Source organism: Heptranchias perlo, chromosome 10, assembly GCF_035084215.1.
Source record: "Heptranchias perlo isolate sHepPer1 chromosome 10, sHepPer1.hap1, whole genome shotgun sequence".
Taxonomy (NCBI): domain Eukaryota; kingdom Metazoa; phylum Chordata; class Chondrichthyes; order Hexanchiformes; family Hexanchidae; genus Heptranchias; species Heptranchias perlo.
In genome coordinates this window covers 45,632,296-45,658,878 of record NC_090334.1, presented here as the reverse complement: position 1 = coordinate 45,658,878, position 26,583 = coordinate 45,632,296, and the positions used below count along the sequence as shown (strand labels likewise).

Below are 26,583 nucleotides of genomic sequence, written 5' to 3'. Positions count from 1 at the left end.
GTCTTTGCATTTGTGGAATTATTAACATAGCTCTGGTTTTGGCAGCGTTGGCCATTTCACTATTTAAAAGGAACGACTAGCAGGATGGAATTTCTAATAGTAGACTGCCATACTTCTGCTGTGGAAGAACGAAAAGCTGTGTTGAATTCATTTCCTCTTATGGTTTGCCCATTAGTTTTTTTTTGTGATCATTACGACAATTTACAAGAGTAATAAAACCAGATACAAAAATCAAGAGCAGTTTTGGGGGCCACCTATGCTCTGTATACCACCTGGATTAACCCTACATTGCAGTGCCTTTTTCTTGCTCAAGATATTACTTCGTATTCAATGGCCTCAGAGCATTGAGAAGTTTGGAAAGAGGACCTACTGGATGAAATGTGCCTGGGCTAGCACGGTACATTGGTTATCAACAAAAGGAAGCAGTAACTTAAAAAAAAATTAAAAGCAATTTTTTTTTAAAAAAGCGGTGATTAGCATACTTGAATCCCAGGTGATGACAAAACATTTGGGAGTCTGCCATACAACCTCTCGAAGAGGTCCATAGCTCAGTTTCAGAATGTCACACAGCATTGCAGGTAATAATTTTTCCTTGCAGAATTCAATGGTTCCATTTATGGTTTCTCAACATCTCTGCACTCAATAGCCCAAGTGTGATCCCACACTCACAGGGAGTATAGGTTGAAGTCTCAGGGGTAAAAAGTTGTAGCCCTATCTACAATTTGCACTCCGTTGAGCATGTCTTCCCCCTTTGGGAAAATAGGATCATTGAATTAACCCTAGGACCTTTTCGATTTAGTTTTAAAGCACAAATGAACTTTGGTGCAACACACACTTTTGAATAATCATTGGAGTTAATAATTTTTCCACAATTTGTTACTCAGAACGTATCAGTTATAAAAGGTGGTCGCTCTTATTCAAAGGATTAAATCAAAAATCTGGATACATCACATGCATCCGTGATACCACTGGAATGTTTATCATGCTCATCAGCTGTTATCAAGGAACCACAGTCAAATAGCCTAGGCTTTATTCAGCTGTTAGTAGCTGCCAACTAAGGCGAGCAAGACATTTGTGTTTGATATTGGATTTGTGGGTCAGCGAGTTAGCCTGGTGGAATGTACACTAAAAATAGCTTGGGCACAGTGTGATAGTCAACAGTGTATTCAGCAGAACCAGTTGTAAACTTCTGCATGATTAAGATGAATAGGAACATGAAGATAATCAAGTTCCACTGAATATTTATATGCCAACACCCTGTGTTAAGAGTTGTGGCACCCTTTGTTGTGCTCAAGATTCTTCACTTGCCAATTTATTTTTTCTACCCCACCAGGATCACTGAGGCTAATTGAGTTGTTCCTACCATCACATCAGCAGAGGTAAAGTAATGCAGCCCACACTGTGACTGAACCTGGGCCTTTCCTGTCTGTGTGGTTGAGGTCCACATTGGATAGTGTACTTGGCAAGAAATGCTGAATTTTTAATTCTTAAAACAAAGCTGCTTTTTTCTATACAGGGTCTTCAATTCTCTGAGGTAACTGTCCTCTAAAAATTGTTTTTAGACCTCGGCTATACATCAGTAGATTAGGTCAAAGCCAATTCTACTCGCTTATAAAAGAGGCTAAACAATCAGAATGTTTTCAACTGTAAAAATCATAGCCAAATTAACATTTTGCTTCCCAAAAATATGGATTTTGTTTAAAAGCCAAAATTCTGTGGAAATGTGTAAAACAAATACAATAGATGATGTGTATAACATCATGGAGAATTATCCAGAATGCCTTTAATAGAAACAGCAATGGCATCCTCCCTGCCCACCAATGATTAAAAACTGCAACACTACAAGCTGGATTTCAAAAATTACACAGTAGCAGGATCTGGAAAATAAAGCTATTTAAAAATTTATATGCAAGCAGTCTATAACAAGCTAATTAAAGCCATTGCTGTGCTGACCATTTGGAATTCCTTTTTATTCAGACAAATAGAAGCTAAATAAATGGCGGCAACCCCAGTCTTCTAGTCTTCTGCAATAAAAATACTTTTACCCACAGATCCTGAACAGATTATCTTAAGTTTCCAATTACAGAAACATCTCCCTCCCGTCTTTAAAAGATAGCTGATGATACAGGCAGGCAATCTTTGCATGCAAGCAGATAAACAAAAACAAGTGAAGCATTTATATACAGCACAATTTCACCAACTATCCTGCCTATCCATTGACAATTTTTAAAATGCTGATTTGGTTCATGCTGTACCCATCTTGTATTTAAGCATATTTCTTCGATTATACAGAATTGCTACTATTTAATGCATATTATGCTGTATATGTAAAACAAATTAACATTGCATTGTATAGTATACTAAGAAGTGTGCCCAGATGGCAGTGTGTCCAAGTTATGTATAAAACAATTGGCAGATGCATCAGTGAACAAATATGAGCAATTCTTCTAATTCTAACTCTGGCAGAAATTACAAAATGTGTGGATGCTAAACATTTTCATTTGTGTTACCACAGTAAACTTAATTATCACACGGTTTGAAATATCAGAACTACACCAGATGTTTTCCATCCAGTCATTCTCCTTCTCCATACCATTCTGCAGCTGGATGGGTAGGCAGTCAACTAGCTCCGAGGCATATGCCCCAATCTCTTAGGATCTTCTGCAAAGGTGGGAGTTCTTGAATCTAGTCTTTGAAACTGGAGAATAACGTTAGGCTAATTTATGATTAATGTGCATTTGATATGTTAATCAAGGGAAATACCAGTTCATGCATTAGGAAGGTCACATTTGACCTGGCACATGAACAAACTTGTGGGCAGTCTTAATGTCAGCAAGCACAGGGTGAAGAATGGGAGTTGGATAGTCAGAAGCTGGGTTGGGAGGACATTGTGTAAGCAAGAGGACTGCATTCAGTTCAGCTCACAACCATGCAGGGCACTGCATCTGGTAAACATTCCTATTGTATCCAGTCAACTATTGAAATGACTGGTACCAGCATTATTCTTTTATCTAAATAGTGATATTAGAGTGAAATGTTGGGGGGTGGTGGGGAGAAAAAAAAGAGAAGGTACACCTATTCCTGATTCAGCCACTGTGGCAGATGTAGCGTTAAACTAAATCTGCCACTGTCAGACATCAAGAGCTCAATACTGCAGAAAGCCTAGAGGAGTATAGAAGGTGCAAGGGTGAAATTAAAAAGGAAATTAGGAAAGCAAAGAGATGACATGAAAAAATACTGGCAAGTAAAATTAAGGCAAACCCAAAAATGTTTTATAAATACATTAAGAGCAAGAGGATAACTAAGGAAATAGTAGGGCCTGTTAGAGACCAAAAAGGTAACCAATGTGTGGACGTGGAAGATGTGGGTATGGTTCTCAATGAATACTTTGCGTCTGTCTTCACAAAAGAGGGGACGATGCAGAGATTGTAGTTAAGGAGGAGTGTGAAATATTGGATGGGATAAACATAGTGAGAGAGGAAGTATTAAGGGGTTTAGCATCTTTGATGGTAGATAAATCGCCAGGCCCGGATGAAATGTATCCCAGGCTATTAAGAGAAGCAAGTGAGGAAATAATGGAGGCTCTGACCATCATTTTCCAATCTTTCCTTGTTGCAGGCGTGGCGGCAGAGGATTGGAGGACTGCTAACGTTGTACTGTTGTTTAAAAAGGCAGAAAGAAATAGACCGAGTAATTATAGGCCTCGGTGGTGGACAAATTATTGGAATTGATTCTGAGACAGCATAATTCATCATTTAGAAAGGCACGGGTTAATCAAGGACAGTCAGCATGGATTTATTAAGGGAAACTCATGTCTGGCCAACTTATTGAATGACCAACCCAAGGAGGGTTGATGAGGGTAACGTGTTTGATGTAGTGAATATGGACTTTAGCAAGGCTTTTGACAAGGTCCCACATGGCAGACTAGTCAAAAAAGTAGAAGCCCATGGGATCCAAGGGGAAAGTGGCTAGTTGGATCCAAAATTGGCTCAGTGGCAGAAAGCAAAGGGTAATGGTTGACGGGTGTTTTTGCGACTGGAAGGCTGTTTCCAGTGGGGTCCCGCAAGACTCAGTACTAGGTCCCTTGCTTTTTGTCGTATTTGGACTTGAATGTGAGGGGAGGGGGGGGGGGCTTGATCAAGAAGTTTGCAAATGATACAAAAATTGGACGTGAGGTTGATAGTGAGGAGGAAAGCTGTAGACTGCAGGAAGATATCAATGGACTGGTCAGGTGGGCAGAAAAGTGGCAAATGGAATTCAATCCAGAGAAGTGTGAGGTAATGCATTTGGGGAGGGCAAACAAGGCAAGGGAGTACACAATAAATGGGAGGATACCGAGAGGTGTAGAGGAACAAAGGAACTTTCGAGTGCATGTCCACAGATCTCTGAAGGTAGCAGGATGGGTAGATAAGCTGGTTAAAAAGGCATATGGGATACTTTCCTTTATTAGCTGAGGCATAGAATATAAGAGCAAGGAGGATATGCTAGAACTGTATAAAACATTGGTTAGGCCACAGCTTGAGTACTATGTACAGTACTGGTCACCACATTACAGGAAAGATGTGATTGCACTAGAGAGGGTACAGAGGAGATTTAAGAGGATGTTGCCAGAGCTGGAGAATTTTAGCTAAGAGAATAGAGTGGATATGCTGGGGTTGTTTTCTTTGGAACAAAGGAGGCTGAGGGGAGGTTTAATTGAGGTATATAAAATTATGACGGGACTAGATAGAGTGGATGGGGAGGACCTATTTCCCTCAACAGAGGGGTCAGTGACCGGGGGGGGGGCATAGATTTAAAGTAATTGGTAGAAGGATTAGAGGGGAGCTGAGGAGAAATGTTTTCACCCAGAGGGCGGTGTGGTCTGGAACTCACTGCCTGAAAGGGTGGTAGAGGCAGAAACCCTCAACTCATTTAAAAAGTACTTGGATATGCACTTGAAGTACTTAACCTACAGGGCTACAGACTAAGTGCTGGAAAGCGTGATTAAGCTGGATAGCTCTTTTTCAGCCGGCACGGACACGATGGGCTGAATGGCCTCCTTCCGCGCTGTAACTTTTTATGATTCTATGATGCCCATCATTCATTCCTGCACATTATATCAGTGAAATAGGGTCAAGCTATAGGTAGCAGAAATGTGAAATCACAAAGTCCACTGATGGAACATATTACATGTGACCATCCTCAAAAAGTCAGGACTCCAACTTTGCTCTTCATTTTGTTTGAAGAATTTAAAAAAAAATTTTACAATACTGCGAGAGGAGTTCTAAATTTTTTCTGAAAAACGTCAAATTATACCGGTGTTAAAGTCATTAAAAACTAAGAAAGTACCTAACTTTGAAATCTTTCAAGTTAACATGTGTTTTAGTTTTTCCTTCAGTTAAAAAAAAGTTAAATTACTAAAACATAAAATCTAAGCATTGGCATTTGTGATGAAACTCAAATCCAGCTTTTTAGTGGGTGAGGATGTTATTTGTCTATGCAAAATTTAAAGAGTTCCCATCTTGCACATTTTCTAAACACAAACTGAGAATCTAATAAGGAGTCACTTAGAAAAATTTGCTTAAAATAACTTACTGAGGTCACAAATTAAAAAAGGCACCAAATCTGTGACAGAGGGTACCTCATGGAGTTTGTTGGAAAACCCAGCATATAAAACTGTATCTGATGTTCACCCAATTACACAAGGGACTTTGAGATGATGTCAGTATTCAAGTAAGGTGTGAACATCCATTCCAATGCACAGTTGAGTTGATTCATTACATTCTAGTTCACAAAAAGAATCCAAAAAAGGATTTTCCAGTTTAAAGAAAAGCCAAAAACAAATTAAGAAATTGATGCATCATTTCTTAGAGATGCAAAAATAGAGCAAGTTGATGGTTTGAATTGGGTTCCTTTCATTCTGAGTTTGAAATTCAATTAAAACTAATGCATTGAACACTAATTGACTGACTGCTTTTCCCAGATTTAAAAAAAAAATGTAGTTATGGAGCTGATGAATTGAAGAACCCCCAGCATGACAGGTAGAAAAAGACCTATCCCTTAAAATAATTTTTTTCAGTTTTTGCCAATTTTAAATTTCAGTGATTGAGAAATTGGTTGTATTTTTCTATGGCTTCATTCACATTAAGGTTTTGTGAATTTTTGCCAAATGTGTTGGGGGGGGTGGGGGAGGGGGAGAAACAGAGGAAGAGACGGGGAAGAGGGGTGGGAAACAGAGGGAGAGATGTCGGGGGTGGGGGGGAAAGCGAGACTAGAATTTAAATGATGCACCTTGAACCGAAGCTGTCAGGGTCCTGCAATGTAAAGGAACACTGAGGGGAAGCACTCTCAATACAAAGTTCACCCTCTTCTGCACAATTTTTAAAAACAAAATCAAGTAGATATCTCTTAAAAGACTTCAATTCAGTTCATGCAGTCAGTCAGTTATTTCCCTTCTCTTCAAGGAACTTCCCAAATTTTGTAGGTTAAGGGTGATGAATAAGTGCATTCTGGAGTGGCTGTTGTCTTACCTGCCGATCAATACTCTGAATGAGACTGGATGCCGGAGTTGCTCTGGCTAGGAAAGGTTAGTTCTGGCTGAGTACACAGTATGCATTACTTTGTAGTGTAAATGCTGCTCCCATATCTTTCTTTCTCCTTTAAAAGGATTCTGGATTTGTAACCGTTTCCCTGCAGACAAATCATCTCCCTCAGATTGCAGGTTCAGTATCTCCTCTTTGACAAAACTCCAATGAGGTTACTAACACTCAAGTGCTCAAAAATACTAGAATACCCCACTCACAAAACCAAAAGTTAATTCATTAGAATGTGCAAGCAATCGAAATCACACTGTTGCTCTCAATAGAGTTTCACCATCAACACTTCATTTAAAAAAAGCCATGCTCACTGACATGGTTTGGGATTCTTTGACCATTTCCCCATGGAAAAGACAGACATAAGCGATTTTAAAATGTGTTCTGAGCAAAAGCTGCCATATAGGTGTTAGCTTTTCAGGAGAGCCCATAATGAGTCGTAATTCTGTAAGCGGATGAATGCTAATTAATATGCGAGCTGGAAAGTGGTTTCGTTAAGAGACCAAGTAATAGGCAATTTGTAAACAATGTCCAGTTATTCAGAAACATATCTAGTCGCTTGGTGTTGACGAGCTCTTTTGATGATATCTGTGAGTCACGGACAGGTTTTATTAAAAAAGAAAATCAGGACAGCCACCTAAGAGGGGGTCGAGCTACAGAAGGCTGCAAAGTGAACAATCCACTGCCCTAGGCATCAGGACATGGTACAGCGATCGTGCTTTTATGTTGGGTTAGATAACCCACTGGAATGGGATAGCATAGGTGTGTTCTTTATCTTTGTACTTGCAAAGTGAACAGAAGTTATAATGATTGAGTATGATGATAGACACTTAGGGCCCGATATTAGGAGGGAGGCGGGTTGGCAACAGCGGGGTGGGTGGGTCGACTGGGCGCGTGGGTAATGCGCCCAGTGAAATCGGGGTGCTCCGCATGCGATCGCAGCCTAATTGAAGGTACTTACGTATGCTTCCGGGTTTCCAGTTCCAGATCTGCGCAGCGGGTGCACTGCGCACCCGCATCACAGGCTGTCAGCAGGAGGAGCCCTATTTAAAGGGGCAGTCCTCCAATGCTCCTCCTGCAGCAAACAACCAAATTGGCAGCATGGAGCAGCCCAGAGGCAAGGCTGCTTCAAGGTTCTCAGACTCCTCACTCCAGGTGCTGCTCGATGGGGTCAGGAGGAGGGGGGAAAACGTTTTTCCCAGCGGACGGGAGGGAGTGGCCTGCCTCTGCCACCAAGAAGGTCTGGCTCGAGGTGGCAGAGGAGGTCAGCAGCAGCAGTAACATCTCCTGAACCTGGGTCCAGTGCAGGAAGCGCTTTAATGACCTAACCAGGTCAGCCAAAATGAGTATACTTACGCATTCTCCCACACTCAGTCTTCCACATCACCTCCACCACCATGCAACTCCTTCTGCACTGCCACCACAACGCTCTCGCATCACTCCTCACATCTACTCAACCATCATCCTCACCTTGCCTGCACTTACTCACCGCCCCAGTTCCCATTCGAACACTACCACGCAACCCAATCCTCATACAATCTCATGGCTATGTCTCACATGCACCCTCCCATGCATCTCCCTCACGGTCACCCCCCACCCACACCAATGCATGCAACCGTCACTCAATCATGCCTCTCTGTCTTTTGCCTTGATAGAAGAGATGCCAGAAGGCCCAGGAGAGGGATGGCGGCGAAAGGGGACATGGAAGTGGGGACGCCACTCAAAGCGTTCCCACGTCTCACCCATTGCCCCCCTCTCAGCCAGTACCCGCAATGCTGCCTCCTCTCCAGGTGGCCGAGTCTGCCCCTGCACAGGTGCAGGTGGAGCAGTCTTGGAGGGGCCCTCACGGGCACCGAAACCCAGAGGGCGTCCGCACAAAGCATCTCATCTGTCAGAGCATGGACAAGAGCAACGTGCCACTACCTCTGCTGAAGCCACAGGGGTAGCACCACGTAGGGGTTCCCGTAAACATAAGGCCAAGGTTTTATGAGCACAGGGGATGCATAAGGGTGTATGACAGAATGTCATGTTTTTCATTTAGATTTGTTTCTTTTGCCAACCACATTAAATTTTGTTATCACCACTACTGCCACGTTTTTGAAAATCTTGTCTAGTTTCTGCAATAATTCTCTTTCCTCAGGATCACCATGAAGACCCACACCTGATGCTACCCATTGTGTCACTGCAGAGTGGATGTAGGTGTATTTGCAGGGCTGTTTTGTGCAGACGACTGAGACACGCCAGCGATGACCCCAGCGGCACCCTGGAAGGATCCGGAGAAGTTGTTGAGGGCAGTGGTGACTTTGACAGCGACAGGTAAGGTGGTGGTGCTCGGGCCAGCCGGGAGCAACTCTGCATCAAGGAGGCTGCAGATGTCCACGACTACATGGCGAGTGACTCAGCCTCTGTGTACAGTGCTGCTCAGAGAGGTCCAGGAAGCTGAGCCTCGGTCTGTAGAACCCTGTGGCGAGGGTAGTGCCTTCTGTGACACATCTCTCTCTGCGGTTTCCCTCCCTCCTGCTGTGCAGTTGGATGTGTCACAGCACTGTGCTGTGGAGCTCCACGTGTCTGAGGTGGACGGCGTGGCTGGCGAGGCTGGTGATGCTGTTCGTCCTACGAGGAGGTCATGACTGCAGCTATGGCGGCCCCCCATCCGAAAGATGTACGTTTGAGGGAGTCCGCAAGGTAGGTAAATGTGTCTGCGCACCGGAGTTGAGGTTCCAAGTTGGTGAATTTTAGTGTTAGAAGGAGGGTGGTGCAGGCCAAACTTTGTCCAAAGTGACAGAGTGGCCTCCTGCAATGAGTGAGGGTCTCCCCCCCACATCTGTCAAATGGACCTTTGCAGCTCCCACAGGCTGGTGGCTGCAACAGGTCTGTTTCAACTGGGAGTGTTTCTCCCAGTACGGGAAACACGCTCAGTTAACATGAAAATCCCACCCCTCCTAAAATATCCTCCAAATCAGGTCTGCAAACTACCTGAACTATCAAATTAATTGCTTTAAGTGGGATCCCGCTGGCTTTAATTGCCGGTGGGAGTACAGCTTGAGGGGTTTACGCGCGCATCTAAGCGCGTCATTGGGGAACCCGGAAGTGGGCGTGTTGGAGCCGGGCTCCGGACCCGCCCTGGGAATCCCGAATTTTCGGAGCCCTCCCACCACGAACGCATCTGCTCTGCCATCCTAAAATCGACCCCTTAGTGTTTGATATGTTTTGCCCACTGTGGAATAAAGCAGCATGCAAATCAAACTGAACATCATCTTACCTGGTGATAACTCAGTCCAGCTTTGGAGAAATTGAAGGAAACTTTAAAAAAAAAATTTGTTCGTGGGATGTGGGCGTCGCTGGTGAGGCCGGCATTTATTGCCCATCCCGAATTGCCCTCGAGAAGGTGGTGGTGAGTTGCCTTCTTGAACCGCTGCAGTCCATGTGGTGAGGTTCTCCCACAGTGCCGTTAGGGAGTTCCAGGATTTTGACCCTGCGACGATGAAGGAAAGTGGTAGAGGTCGCAGGTTTGGGAGGTGCTGTCGAAGAAGCCTTGGCGAGTTGTTGCAGTGCATCCTGTGGATGGTACACACTGCAGCCACTGGCACCGGTGGTGAAGGGAGTGAATGTTTAGGGTGGTGGATGGGGTGCCAATCAAGCGGGTTGCTTTGTCCTGGACGGTGTCGAGCTTCTTGAGTGCTGTTGGAGCTGCACTCATCCAGGCAAGTGGAGAGTATTCCATCACACTCCTGACTTGTGCCTTGTAGATGGTGGAAAGGCTTTGGGGAGTCAGGAGGTGAGTCACTCGCCGCAGAATACCCAGCCTCTGACCTGCTCTTCCAGCCACAGTATTTATATGGCTGATCCAGTTAAGTTTCTGGTCAATGGTGACCCCCAGGATGTTGTTGATGGGGGATTCAGCGATGGTAATGCCGTTGAATGTCAAGGGGAGATGGTTAGACTCTCTCTTGTTGGAGGTGGTCATTGCCTGGCACTTATCTGGCACGAATGTTACTTGCCACTTATCAGCCCAAGCCTGGATGTTGTCCAGGTCTTGCTGCATGTGGGCTCGGACTGCTTCATTATTTGAGGGGTTGCGAATGGAACTGAACACTGTGCAATCATCAGCGAACATCCCCATTTCTGACCTTATGATGGAGGGACGGTCATTGATGAAGCAGCTGAAGATGGTTGGGTCGAGGACACTGCCCTGAGGAACTCCTGCAGCAATGTCCTGGGGCTGAGATGATTGGCCTCTAACAACCACTACCATCTTCCTTTGTGCCAGGTATGACTCCAGCCACTGGAGAGTTTTCCCCCTGATTCCCATTGACTTCAATTTTACTGGGGCTTCTTGGTGCCACACTCAGTCAAATGCTGCCTTGATGTCAAGGGCAGTCAATCTCACCTCACCTCTGGAATTCAGCTCTTTTGTCCATGTTTGGACCAAGGCTGTAATGAGGTCTGGCGCCGAGTGGTCCTGGCGGAACCCAAACTGAGCATCGGTGAGCAGGTTATTGGTGAGTAAGTGCCGCTTGATAGCACTGTCGACGACACCTTCCATCACTTTGCTGATGATCGAGAGTAGACTGATGGGGCTGTAATTGGCCGGATTGAATTTGTCCTGCTTTTTGTGGACAGGACATACCTGGGCAATTTTCCACATTGTCGGGTAGATGCCAGTGTTGTAGCTGTACTGGAACAGCTTGGCTAGAGGCATGGCTAGTTCTGGAACACAAGTCTTCAGCACCACAGCCGGGATGTTGTCGGGGCCCATAGCCTTTGCTGTATCCAGTACACTCAGCCGTTTCTTGATATCACATGGAGTGAATCGAATTGGCTGAAGACTGGCTTCTGTGATGGTGGGGATATTGGGAGGAGGCCGAGATGGATCATCCACTCGGCACTTCTGGCTGAAGATGGTTGCAAATGCTTCAGCCCTGTCTTTTGCACTCACGTGCTGGACTCCGCCATCATTGAAGATGGGGATGTTTACAGAGCCTCCTCCTCCCGTTAGTTGTTTAATTGTCCACCACCATTCACGACTGGATGTGGCAGGACTGCAGAGCTTTGATCTGATCCGTTGGTTGTGGAATCGCTTAGCTCTGTCTATAGCATGTTGCTTCCGCTGTTTAGCATGCATGTAGTCCTGAGTTGCAGCTTCACCAGGTTGGCACCTCATTTTTAGGTACGCCTGGTGCTGCTCCTGGCATGCTCTTCTACACTCCTCATTGAACCAGGGTTGATCCCCTGGCTTGTTGGTAATGGTACAGTGAGGAATATGCTGGGCCATGAGGTTACAGATTGTGCTAGAATACAATTCTGCTGCTGCTGATGGCCCACAGCACCTCATGGATGCCCAGTTTTGAGCTACTAAATCTATTCTGAATCTATCCCATTTAGCACGGTGGTAGTGCCACACAACACGTTGGATGGTATCCTCAGTGTGAAGACAGGACTTCATCTCCACGAGGACTGTGCGGTGGTCACTCCTACCAATACTGTCATGGACAGATGCATCTGCGACAGGTAGATTGGTGAGGTTTGAACTCATGACTCTGGATTATTAATCCAGGCCTCTGGATTACTAGTCCAGTAACATAATCATCATGTGCCTAAGTCACAGAGACCCGGTCCAGAACGAGGGAGTTTCAATGTTACACTCCCAGGTCCTGCTACCACACTGGTAGATATAAAGCAGCGGGAGTCAACTTCTATATGAAGCAGGCAAGTAGACTATTTACAGGAGTGACTGAAAGCACTGAACCGGAGTAGGTATCTGCAGCAGACCCGAATTCCTAACAATACTTACAAATTATTTGTGACCATATACCTTTTTAAATGGGGTGCTGATGACAAGACTTTAGTAAAGCAGTAGTGTGATTTTGTATTCCCTATGCGTTCTAATTGAAAACCTCTTCATTTCATTTTCATTAGTTTCACATTTTTAGAATTCTGTTTCCTTGTAAACGCTCTATATTTTCAAACATTGTTCTAGGCTGTGCATGTTGACTTTTCTGGCAGGCGTTGCTTTAAAAAACATTAAAATAAAACTAAATGTATGAATCAACTGGGCCAGTTAAATAGCTGGCTCAGCACTGGCAAAGGTGCCTGGAAGTACGTGACCCACTTGTCTGCTTGGGTGGGAAAGAAGAAAATCAAAATTGATGGGGAAGTTAAAGAATAGAAATTGTAATTTTTTTTCTCGTCACGAAAGATGTTTTGCCGGATAGTTACCAAAATATGGAAGGCAAGAAATTTTATTTTATTCTATTCTTTTCTGTTAATTTAACATGTTACTTTAAAATATTGCTAAAAATAAAATTATCCTCATTCGTCACTGTTATTGGATGTTCATTGCTCTGCAAAGCTTTTAATAAAAGATGTTTACTGAATGTACTGTGAAGTTAGAAGTTAAGGTTAGGGCTGCAGCTCACAAACATGAAATTAGAAATATTATAGTACACACATAATGAACAGCTATTGTGTATCCAAGTAGTCAACAAGGCTGAAAAACTCAAGCCCTTACTTCAGAAAGAATAGATTGTGAAGATGCTGGAATTAGGACTACAGGCTTTCTTTGTCTTACCGTCCTTACTATCCAAAGATTTGACTACATCCAGTTCAAATGCATCCTGCATCTGTTGACCCCGAAAACGCTTTAGGTGTTCAGCTTCAATCAGATCACTGTCTTCCTCTTCCAAAGGTTGCCACGTACCATCAACAAACCACTGGCCACGCATGACTACAACCTTATCAGATTCTGCAAGTCAACGACAACACAAGCGTAGTTAATTGCAGAAAGCAAAATCTGGCATGCTGCAAAATCACTGAACTTTAAAAAAATATATATATACACAGTAGAACATAAAGCAAAATACTGCAGCTGTTCTCTCTACAGATGCTCCCTGGCCTGCTGGGTGTTTCCAGCATTTTAAAGTTTTTTTGTTTCACACTACTGGAACAATGGAAAGGGCAAAGAGAGAGAAGGGAGAGGGAGAACAGGAAAGAAAGTCTGCAACTCAACTGTACAAGATATTAAAAACACAAGACACAGCTATAAGACCATAAGAGATAGGAGCAGGAGTAGGCCATTCGACCCCTCGAGCCTGCTCCGCCATTCAACAATATCATGGCTGATCTGATTTTTACCTCAACTCCACTTCCCCACCTTTTCCCCATATCCTTTGACTCCCTTGCTGATAAAAAATGTCTAACTCAGCCTTGAATGTATTCAATGACTCAGCCTCCATAGCATTTTGGGGTAAAGAATTCCAAAGATTCATGACCCTCTGGGAGAAGAAATTCCTCCTCATTTCCGTCTTAAAGAGGTGACCCCTTATTCTAAGACTATGCCCCCTAGTTTTAGATTCCATGAGGGATAACATCCTCTCAGCATCTACCCTATCAAGTCCCCTCAGAATCTTGTCTGTTTCAATAAGGTCTCCTCCCATTCTTCTAAACTCCAATGAGTATAGACCCAACCTGTTCAATCTTTCCTCATAAGACAACCCTTCCATACCCGGGATCAACCTAGTGAATCTTCTCTGAACTGCCTCAAATGCAAGTATGCCCTTCCTTAAATAAGGGCACCAGAACTGTACGCAGTACTCCAGGTGTGGTCTCACCAGCACTCTGTACAGTTGTAGCATGACTTCCCTGCTTTTATACTCCATCCCCCTAGAAATAAAGGCCAATATTCCGTTTGCCTTCCGGATTACCTACTGCACCTGTATGTTGACTTTTTGTATTTCATGTACGAGGACACCCAGATCACTCTGTAGCGCAGCATTTTGTAGTATTTCTCCATTCAAATAATATTTTGCTTTTTTATTTTGCCCCCCCTGCCAAATTTTTGCCCATTCATTTAACCTGTCAATATTCCTTTGCAGACACTTTGTGCCCTCATCGCAACTTGCTTTTCCACCTATCTTTGTATCATCAGCAAATTTGGCCACAAGACACTCTGTTCCTTCATCCAAGTCATTGATATATATTGTAAATAGTTGAGGCCCCAGCACTGAGCCCTGCGGCACCCCACTAGTTACAGATTGCCATTTTGAAAATTACCCTTTCATCCCGACTCTTTGTTTTCTGTTAATTAGCCAATCCTCTATCCATGCCAGTATATTACCCCCAACACCATGAGCTCTTATCTTATGCAGTAATCTTTTATGTGGCACCTTATCGAATGCCTTTTGGAAATCCAAATATACTGCATCCATTGGTTCCCCTTTATCCACCCTGCCCGTTACTTCCTCAGACACGATTTCCTCTTCATAAAACCATGTTGACTCTCCTTGATTGTATTATGAGTCTCCAAATGTCCTGCTACTACTTCCTTAATAATGGATTCTAGCTAGTATAAGTAACTTTAATTTTTGACCCATTTCAGCATTTCTAAGAGTTCTTAATAAGTGGACTATCACTAGTTAATGTTACCACAAACCAAAACAAGGCAAGTTAAAAGCCAAATAATTGATCTCAGTTGGGTTTATCCCTACAGCTTGTCATCTAGGTTTTTTGAAAATTAGCTATAAAATCCTATTGTTAAGTGGCAGGGAGTGACTCTTCCGTAAATACCACATCCCAACAATACTTTGGCAGTTCTTTTTTGAACTGCTAGTTCCCTGACGAGAGGGGCTGAAAACACATGTCCTCTGCATGGAGGATCCTCCCTTCACTGACTAGTGTAAGAAATTCTGTTTCAGATTTTGTTCTCCATAGTTGATCTATCAATGCTGTAACTGCCAGGGAGATCAACAAAGAAAGTGATGAGGAATCCCTATAAAATATAATCAGTGAAAGGGACTGGATAGTGCAGTTAATTACAGACACTGGCCTTTCATCTCTGCAACCTGGGTTCAAGCTCAGCCCGGACTGTTGAGATGAAAGCTTTCTCTGTTTGCAGGATGCAAGGGTCTTACATGAAATGAGTTTGCATAGTTCCAATCGACATGAACCTAATTGCTAATCTCACTTAGAGATAGCTGATTTGGGAGATGAAATACGTTACCAGTGCAGTTCAAGGTGCTCTTCTGAGGTTGAAGTTCAGACATACTGGGCTCAATTTTGAAATGGTGGCAGGTTAGCAGCAGAGGGGATGAAGGTGCGCGTGGCAAACTCGAATTAAAAACTTGCCGTTTCTGACGCGATTGCAGTGTAATTCACGGTGATTAAAGTACTTTCCAGGTTTCGTGCCAAGCAGCCAGCTGACAGGAGCTTCAATGCGGGGGGCGGGGGGAGAGAAGGGAAGAGAGAAAGAGATAGATCAAGATGTCATCCAGCAGTGGAAGAGAAAATCGGGGGGGGGGGGGGGGGGTGGGGGGGAAATGATCGGAGAGGGAGACATTGGGGGCTGAGAGGGACATCGGAGAGGGAGATATCAGAGCAGGGTGGAAAGGTAGGTTGATTTTGTGTTTTAACTTTGTGCAATGGTTTTTTAATTTAATTTCTTTTTGCCTGATCCGGCCCTTCACGCCTGATTTCACCAGCTGTGAATCAGAAGCTGTGGGAAAGCCGCCCAGGGTAAGTTAAAAATCGTTCTAACTACCTAATATGTCACAAGTAAAGTGCCTTAAATACCTCAATGAGCTACATTTGGTTCTTTAACTATCATCCCACCGGCTTTAATTGCCGACGGGACTTCCGGATTCGGGATGCCCGCCCGCCCGCACACAGGTACGTCCGTGGGAAACTCGGAAGTCGGTGGATTGGAGCCAGCTTCCGAATCCGCTCTGCATTTTTATCTGCTCTGCATTTTTGCAATTTTCGCAGCTCTCTCGCCCCCAAAATTTAAGTTTAAAATTGAGCCCACTGTTTGGGCAAAGTGCATGGAACTATACTTAGCATGTTATTATGCTACATTTGATCTGGGAGATCTTGATGCTAACATTGGATGCTGACAATATTCCATTCCCTTGCACTAAGATCTCTCACAATAACGAATATAAAAATTCACCAAAAAGAAAATTATAATCACAATGTTTAAATAATAAACCATGTGAGAAGCTATTCACGTACCAAATGGAAGAGATCAAACTCCTTTATTCCAGGCTAACCATTTCTATTTTCCCCTTCTGTTTGGTATCCACTGTTTTATTTTCCTTAATGTAAAGCACTTGGAGCCATCTTCCTGTACACCAGCAACACTTTAGAAATGCAAGTTCTTGTTGTTACAGGTTTCAGGAAAATTCTGCCCCTCAGGACTGATATGAAGGGGACCTGTCTGATCAGCACCTGAATCTCACCAAAAATAATGTGTCGAGTTTTTTTTCCCCCCTCTCTCTTTAGTTCTAAATGTCACTTGTTAGTAGCAGAGACAACAAAAGAAGTAAGAGGGAAAAACTTCTATATTCATGTAGTACTTGCATGGGCAGTCATTATTTGTGCAGTGGAGTCCATTTTTTAGTTCATTCTTGTCAGACTTCAAGTGTCTCCAAATCTGCCCATAGGCTGAGAATTTATTCCGGGGCAAACCGAAGTCCAAGCAGTTGATTTAACAGCTGTGTGCCATTATAAATGGAGCACTAAGTATACTGCCTGTTTTGATTATCAATTCAGAATGCAGTGGGAAAAATCCAAATAAAAATATTCCTATTATAGGTAGTCTTTCAAATTTGGCTGATTCTCCCAGAACATTTCCTCTGCTTTGAGTATTCCTGCACCAGACTCAATAGCTTTAGGATGAAGCCTTTTTGGTCCTCTCCAGCTTTTCATGCCTCACATCACTATTGTTTCACACTCATTTTTTGGTTTACAGGATTCTGGGACTGTTTTAAAAGAGGGGTAAGCAGTTCATTTGTCCTTTTTTTCCCCCAAAAAGAATGATCAAGTTTAACGTGGTGTGGGACCCAACTAAACCGAAGGTCATGAGCCAGGTTTACAGCTTTAAAAGGCGTAAATTCAAAGAGATGAGGAAAGATTTAAAACAAATGGACTGGGGGAGGATGTTTAACAACACTTCAGTAGAAAATAAATGAAACACCTTTACAAGAATAATGCTGGACATGTTAGACAAGTACATACCCAAGATCAGCAAGCTCAGACTAGACAATCGTGACCTTAAATGGATTAACACATTAAAAGCGAACTAAGGAGAAAAATTACTTCTACAAATCTTGCAGGGAGAAAGGAGAAGGGGCTTAATGGGATGAATACAAGGTCATGAAAAACAAGTCAAAAGGATGATCAAAGTCAAAGAGAGACCTAGAAAAAAAAAAGCATAGCTGCAGAGGCAAAACGTAACAGTAAAAACTTATTTCAATACTGCAATAGCTGCACTACCAGAGAAGAGGGGAGAAGACTAAAAGATGTGAATGGGCTTGAAACAGAGGATGAGCGCAAGATAGCAAATATTCTGTAATAGAAAGTCTCATATCTAAGTTTGCCGATGACACAAAGATTGGTGGCATTGTAAGCAGTGTAGATGAAAACATAAAATTACAAAGTGATATTGATAGATTAGGTGAATGGGCAAAACTGTGGCAAATGGAATTCAATGTAGACAAATGTGAGGTCATCCACTTTGGATCAAAAAAGGATAGAACAGGGTACTTTCTAAATGGTAAAAAGTTAAAAACAGTGGATGTCCAAAGGGACTTAGGAGTTCAGGTACATAGATCAGTGAAGTGTCATGAACAGGTGCAGAAAATAATCAAGAAGGCAAATGGAATGTTGGCCTTTATATCTAGAGGATTAGAGTACAAGGGGGCAGAAGTTATGCTGCAGCTATACAAAACCCTGGTTAGACCGCACCTGGAGCACTGTGAGCAGTTCTGGGCACCGCACCTTCGGAAGGGCATATTGGCCTTGGAGGGAGTGCAGCGTAGGTTTACTAGAATGATACCCGGACTTCAAGGGTTAAGTTAAGAGGAGAGATTACACAAATTGGGGTTGTATTCTCTAGAGTTTAGAAGGTTAAGGGGTGATCTGATCGAAGTTTATAAGATATTAAGGGGAACAGATAGGATGGATAGAGAGAAACTATTTCCGCTGGTTGGGGATTTTAGGAGTAGGGGGCACAGTCTAAAAATTAGAGCCAGACCTTTCAGGAGCGAGATTGGAAAACATTTCTACACACAAAGGGTTGTAGAAGTTTGGAACTCTCTTCCGCAAATGGCAATTGATACTAGCTCAATTGCTAATTTTAAATCTGAGACAGATAGCTTTTTGGCAACCAAAGGTATTAAGGGATATGGGCCAAAGGCAGGTATATGGAGTTAGATCACAGATCAGCTATGATCTTATCAAATGGCGGAGCAGGCACGAGGGGCTGAATGGCCTACTCCTGTTCCTATTATTTCCTCCAACTATTCACAGCACAGAAGACATGTATAATATGCTCCCACCCTGCCAAAAAAAAGCACCAAAATAAAATTCAGAACTTCAACATAAATGAGATGGAAGTCCTATAAAAGCTGAAAGGACTTAAAACAAATAAATCCCCAGAAATAGATGGTACTTATCCCAGAGTTTTGAAAAAGATTAGCATGGAGATTTGCAAGGCACTGGCAATCTATAAACACTAGGGAGATACCAGTAGATTGGATACAGGCTGATGTAGTACTCATGTGCAAAAAGGGTGATAAAACAGATACAAGCATCTAACGACCCACTAGTCTTCAATTCTGCATAAAATAATGGAATCAATCAGGAGTAAATTTGAAGATTATCTGACTAACGGGTAGAAAAGAATGGGTACTGGTTTGAGGGGATTATGTCAAGGTTGGGGGGGGGGGGGGTTACCGAGTGTCCCAGAACTCAGTATTGGCACTACTGCCATTTCTAATTTACATCACTGACTTGAATTCAGAACCTCAATATAAATTGGTCAAATTTGCAGATGAAACCAAACTCAGTAGGGCAGTGAAATCGAAGGAGGCATTACAGAATAAGCTAAACAAATGTGAGTGGGCTAAACACAGGCAGATTGAATTTAATGCAGACAAATGCAAAGTATTGTACATAAGAAAGAAAAACGGGCAACACAAATACTCTGAATGGTGCTGAAATAGCTACGGTTGAAAGAGACCTGGAAGTCCTTATAGTTTCAACATATCCAGCCAATGCAGAGCAGCCATTAAAACCAATAGAAAGTTGGACAACGTAGTGAAAACAGTAGAATATAAGTCAGAGGAAGTTGTGATCAAACTGTACAGTGCTCCAGTCAGACCATGCCTTGAGTACTGTGTCCCGTTCTGGTCGCTGAGAAATGAGCGAGGCATTCAAGCGCTGGAAGTAATGCAGAGAAGAGCCATGAGGCTGATCCTTAGTGTCAGGGGTCTGAATTACAAGGAAAGACAGGAAACACTTGGAGTTTTCATCTTGGAAAGGAAGCATTGGATACTTGACTTTATAGGAGGTAAAAGATAGCAAATGGTACAGAAAAGGTTAATTCGTAGGATAAAAGGGCCCCAGGTTTTTTTTAAAATTCATTCTCGGAATGTGGGCATCGCTGGCAAGGTCCATTTATTGCCCATCTCTGAGAAGGTGATGGTGGGTCGCCTCCTTTAACCTCTGTAGCTGTTTGATACAACTGAGTGGTTTGCTGGGCCACTTCAGAGGGCAGCAAGAGTCAACCACGTTGATATTGGACTGGAGTCACATACAGGCCACACCAGGTAAGGACAGCAGGTTTCTTTTCCTAAAAGGACATTAGTGAAGCAGTTAGGTTAAAGTTAAGCAGATTGTTAGCATTTACAATCTGCTGACATCATGGTCACTTTTACTGATACTAGCTTATTTCCAGATTATTAAAATTGAATTCAAATTCTCATACTGCCATAATGGGATATGAACTCATGTTCTTTGGATTACTAGTCCAGTAACAAAACCATCACAATACCAATTCTGGCAGCAGAACTGCTTTTCTTCCTGAATTCTGCTAACTTAGCACAGGCATCCAACTTGGGACTTCTAGCCCGTACACTGAGAACCACTCATAATGGTACATTTACCCACAACCAAACAGTGCTGATTTGAAGGTGGGGGGCGGGGGGGGGGGGGGGGAGAAGGGGGAACACTAGGTTTAATAATTCTACTCAATCTCAAGATTTTTTTGTAACTGTTGCAATTCAATAGGTTTCATAGAAGCTTAACAGCTTTTAGCATTAGCATTTGGTTAAATGGAACACGGGTCTTAAAATTTTCAACATTTAACCCTTGCTTGAAAGTATACATGTAGACATTGGATGAGAATATGATCAGATTTAGCCGCAAGTGTTATGCAAACACTCACTGTGTGGGCTCAGACGTAAAGAATAGCTACTTGTCGGCTGCCGATACCTAGAGAACTACATCCTAACAAGAATCCGATCCTTCAGGAAATGAAGGGAGAAAACATGAAAAAATTGGAGAAAGACAAATTTGTAACCTTTGTGTAGAGAAAGGCATCTTGTTAAGGCATCACAATGACGAAACACTTCAAAGTGTAGTTTCAACTGGTTTTGTCAGATTACCACGACATACGACTATAAACAGAATGCATCAAGACTTGTGGTGTGATACAAGTATACAAAGTAAAAATGACCAGGTAACTGATAAACAGGGAGTGGTGCTACTTGGATGTAAACAGTGGTGATCCCCAGGGGTCAATATTGGGATTGTTGATAGCAGATTTCCTGGGCTGGTCATTCCTATAAGTGGTTGGAGTATCTTACATTTAGGAGGGTGCCCATACTGCCCAATATCTAATTACGTGATAATTTTTAAAAATTCGTTCATGGGATGTGGGCGTTGCTGGCGAGGCCAGCATTTATTCCCCATCCCTAATTGCCCTCGAGAAGGTGGTGGTGAGCCGCCTTCTTGAACCGCTGCAGTCCGTGTGGTGACAGTTCTCCCACAGTGCTGTTAGGAAGGGAGTTCCAGGATTTTGAACCAGCGACAATGAAGGAACGGCGATATATTTCCAAGTCAGGATGGTGTGTGACTTGGAGGGGAACGTGCAGGTGGTGTTGTTCCCATGTGCCTGCTGCTCTTGTCCTTCTAGCTGGTAGAGGTCGCGGGTTTGGGAGGTGCTGTCGAAGAAGCCTTGGCGAGTTGCTGCAGTGCATCCTGTGGATGGTACACACTGCAGCCACAGTGCGCCGGTGGTGAAGGGAGTGAATGTTTAGGGTGGTGGATGGGGTGCCAATCAAGCGGGCTGCTTTATCTTGGATGGTGTCGAGCTTCTTGAGTGTTGTTGGAGCTGCACTCATCCAAGCAAGTGGAGAGTATTCCATCACACTCCTGACTTGTGCCTTGTAGATGGTGGAAAGGCTTTGGGGAGTCAGGAGGTGAGTCACTCGCCGCAGAATACCCAGCCTCTGACCTGCTCTCGTAGCCACAGTATTTATATGGCTGGTCCAGTTCAGTATCTGGTCAATGGTGACCCCCAGGATGTTGATGGTGGGGGATTCGGCGATGGTAATGCCGTTGAATGTCAAGGGGAGGTGGTTAGACTCTCTCTTGTTGGAGATGGTCATTGCCTGGCACTTATCTGGCGCGAATGTTACTTGCCACTTATGAGCCCAAGCCTGGATGTTGTCCAGGTCTTGCTGCGTGCGGGCTCGGACTGCTTCATTATCTGAGGGGTTGCGAATGGAACTGAACACTGTGCAGTCATCAGCAAACATCCCCATTTCTGACCTTATGATGGAGGGAAGGTCATTGATGAAGCAGCTGAAGATGGTTGGGCCTAGGACACTGCCCTGAGGAACTCCTGCAGCAATGTCCTGGGGCTGAGATGATTGGCCTCCAACAACCACTACCATCTTCCTTTGTGCTAGGTATGACTCCAGCCACTGGAGAGTTTTCCCCCTGATTCCCATTGACTTTAATTTTACAAGGGCTCCTTGGTGCCACACTCGGTCAAATGCTGCCTTGATGTCAAGGGAAGTCACTCTCACCTCACCTCTGGAATTCAACTCTTTTGTCCATGTTTGGACCAAGGCTGTAATGAGGTCTGGAGCCGAGTGGTCCTGGCAGAACCCAAACTGAGCATCGGTGAGCAGGTTATTGGTAAGTGCTGCTTGTACTGGAACAGCTTGGCTAGAGGCGCAGCTAGTTCTGGAGCACAAGTCTTCAGCACTACAGCTGGGATGTTGTCAGGGCCCATAGCCTTTGCTGTATCCAGTGCACTCAGCCGTTTCTTGATATCACGTGGAGTGAATCGAATTGGCCGAAGACTGGCTTCCGTGATGGTGGGGATATCGTGAGGAGGCAGAGATGGATCATAATGTTGACAATATGTCATCTGAACTGGATCGAGGCTTTCATATGTGCTCCTATGCACTTCTCCAGTCTTGTCAAAGGTGGACTGAGACACCTTGGCAGATGAGGCCAGGTACGAATCATTAAAAGGTGCTATATTTCACAGGCAGCTGAACACACAGTAACAGTAAAAGTATATTTCACTTACTTAACTCAATCCCACTTCTAAACAAAACAAAGATAAAAAAACACACGAAGTGACATCAGCACAAGGGATGGAGCTGTCTGGTGAGTAGCTGATGAGTGTTTTTTTTTTAAGTCTTGTGTATTTCTGTTTATTTGAGTTAGTATCTAATAGTGGCATGGTAGGGCACCTCAGTCTCATCGAATGCACATCCTGTGCCATGTGAGAACTCCAGGACGCTTCCAATGTCCTGGACAGCTATAGGTGCAGGAAGTGTCGTCAGCTGGAGGAGCTCGAGCACCGGGTTTCAGAGCTTGAGCAACAGCTGGTGTCACTGCAGTGCATCCGTAAGGCTGAGAGCTACGTGGATAGCACATTTCTGGAGGTGGTCACCCCACAGCTTAAGAGAGTGCAGGCAGGGAGGGACTGGGTTACCATCAGACAGACAGTTCAGGAGTCCTCTGAGGGCATCTTGCTCTCTAACCAGTATTCAGTTTTTCTGCGGCCGCAGACATGATTCCAGGATGGTATGTTGCCTCCCTGGTGCCAGGGACAAGAATGTCACTGAGCGGCTGCAGAACATTCTGGGGCGGGGAAAAAGAGGATGAACAGTCAGAGGCCGTGGTCCATATTGGTATCAATGACATAGGTAGAAAGAGGGATGAGGTCCTGCAGACACATTTTCAGGAGCTCGGAAAGAAATTAATAAGCAGGACCTCAAAGTTAGTTAACTCCGGATTACTCCCAGAGCCACGTGCTAGCGAGTATTGGAATAGGAGGATAGAGCAGATGAATGAGTGGCTGGAGAGATGGTGTAGGAGGGAGGGCTTTAGATTCCTGGGGCATTGGGACCTGTTCTGGGGGAGGTGGGACCTGTACAAGCTGGACGGGTTGCACCTCATTAGGGCCGGGACCAATATCCTTGCGGGGAGGTTTGCTAGTGCTATTACGGAGGGTTTAAACTAAATCGGAAGGGGGATGGGAACCTGAGCGTAGATTCAGACGGAAGAGAAGCAGAGCTAGAAATGGAAGACAAAAAATTAGTAAGCGAGTTTGGAAGGCAGAGGAAACAAAGGTTAGAAAATAGACAACAAAAGAGTTTGGCAGTGCTCAATGATATATATATTTCAACGCAAGGAATCTAGTGAATAAGGCAGATGAGCTGAGGGCACAGATAGACACATGGAAGTATGATATCATAACTATTACTGAAACTTGGCTTAAAGAGGGGCGGGAATGGCAGTTCAACGTTCCTGGTTACAAGGATTTCAGACGAGATAGAGAGGGGGATTAAAAAAAAGGAGGGGCTGGCAATATTGGTTAAAGAAAGAATTACAGCTGTGAGAAGCTGTTAGAAGGATTATCAAATGAGGCCACATGGGTTGAGCTAAAGTACAAAAAAGGGGCAATCACACTGCTGGGACTGTACTATAGATCCCCAAACAGTCAGGGGGAGATAGAAGAGCAAATATGTAGGCAAATTTCTGAGAAGTGCAAAAACAATAGAGCAGTAATAGTAGGGGATTTCAACTACCCTAATGTTAACTGGGATACAATCAGTGTAAAAGATATAGAGGGTGCAGAATGTTTAAAATGCATTCAGGAGAGCTTTTTTAGCCAGTACGTTGCAAGCCCAAGAGTGTGGGGGGGGCAGTTCTGGACTTAGTTTTCAGGAATGAAGCTGGGCAGGAGGAAGGGGTATCAGTGGGAGAGCATTTTGGTGGTAGTGATCATAATTCAGTTAGATTTAGCATAGTTATGGACAAGGACAAAGATAAATCAGGAGTAAAAGTTCTCAACTGGGGAAAGGCCAATTTTATTAAGCTGAGAAGTGATTTAGCAAAAGTGGACTGGAGTCAGCTACTTGAAGGTAAATTAGTGTCAAAGCAGTGGGAGGCATTCAAAGGAGAGATAATGAGGGTTCAGAACAGGCATGTTCCCGCAAAGGAAAATGGTGGGACTGCCAAACCTAGAGCCCCCTGGATGTCAAGGAGGATACAGGGTAAGATACGGCAATAAAGGGAAGCTTATGTCAGACACCAAGAGCTCAATATTGCAAAAAGCCTGGAGGAGTATAGAAAGTGCAGGGGTGAAATTAAAAAGGAAATTAGGAAAGCAAATAGAGGGCATGAAAAAATATTGGCACGTAAAATCAAGGAAAACCCAAAGACGTTTTATAAATACATAAAGAGCAAGAGAATAACGAAGGAAAAAGTAGGGCCTATGAGAAACCAAAAGGGTAACCTATATGTGGAGGCGGAAGACGTGGGTACGGTTCTTAACGAATACTTTGTGTCTGTCTTCACAAAAGAGTGTGACGATGCAGAGATTATAGTTAAGGAGGAGTGTAAAATATTGAATGGGATAAACATAGTGAAGGAGGAAACATTAAGGGGATTAGCATCTTTGAAAGTAGATAAATCACCAGGCTCAGATGAAACGTATCCCAGGCTGTTAAGAGAAGTAAGGGAGGAAATAACGGAGGCACTGACCATCATTTTCCAATCCCCCCTGGCTACAAGCATGGTTCCGGAGGACTGGAGGATTGCTAACGTCGTATCATTGTTTAAAAAGGGAGAAGGGGATAGACCGAGTAATTATAGGCCAGTCAGTCTAACCTCGTGGTGGGCAAATTATTGGAATCAATTCTGAGGGACAGCATAAATTGTCATTTAGAAAGGCATGGTTTAATCAAGGACAGTCAGCATGAATTTGTTAAGGGAAGGTGGTGTCTGACTAACTCAATTGAATTTTTTGAGCAGGTAACAAGGAGGGTCGATGAGGGTAATGCATTTGATGTAGTCTACATGGGTTTTAGCAAGGCTTTTGACAAGGTCCCACGTGGCAGACTGGTCAAAAAAGTAAAAGCGCATGGGATCCAAGGGAAAATGGCAAGTTGGATCCAAAATTGGCTCAGCGGCAGGAAGCAAAGGATAAAGGTCGACAGGTGTTTTTATGACTAGAAGGCTGTTTCCAATGGGGTGCCGCGGGGCTCAGTACTAGATCCCTAGCTTTTTATGGTATATCTCAATGATTTGGGCTTGAATGTGGGGGGGGGGGGCGTGATCAAGAAATTTGCAGATGATACAAAAATTAGCTGTGTGATTGATAGTGAGGAGAAAAGCTGCAGACTCCAGGAAGATAGCAATGGACTGGTCAGGTGGGCAGAAAAGTGGCAAATGGAATTCAATCCAGAGAAGTGTGAGGTAATGCATTTGGGTAGGGCAAACAAGGCAAGGGAATATTCAATAAATGGAAGGATACTGAGAGGTGTAGAGGAAGAGAGGGACCTTGAAGTGCATGTCCACAGATCCCTGAAGGTACCAGGACAGATAGGTAAGGTGGTTAAAAAGGCATACAGGATACTTTCGTTTATTAGTCGAGGCATAGGATATAAGAGCAGGGAGGTTATGCTCGAACAATACAAAACAATGGTTAGGCCACAGCTTGAGTACTGCGTACAGTTCTGGTCACACATTACAGGAAAGATGTGATTGCACTAGAGAGGTTACAGAGGAGATTTATAAGGATGTTGCGAAGACTTGAGAATTTTAGCTATGAGAAAAGATTGCATAGAATGGGATTGTTTTCCTTGGGACAAAGGAGGCTGAGGGGAGATTAAATTGAGGTGTATAAATTATAAGGGACCTAGAT

General features: G+C 43.8%; 1 protein-coding gene across 2 annotated transcripts in view; it reads right to left on the bottom strand.

Annotated features, from left to right (window-relative positions):
- ddhd1b (DDHD domain containing 1b) overlaps positions 1-26,583 on the bottom strand; it is a 96,579-nt gene that overhangs the window by 56,975 nt on the left and 13,021 nt on the right. For both annotated transcript variants that reach the window (XM_067991603.1, XM_067991602.1), the window contains exon 2: positions 13,144-13,317. In XM_067991603.1, the coding sequence (XP_067847704.1) occupies positions 13,144-13,317 (174 nt within the window). The remainder of the gene's footprint in view (positions 1-13,143; positions 13,318-26,583) is intronic.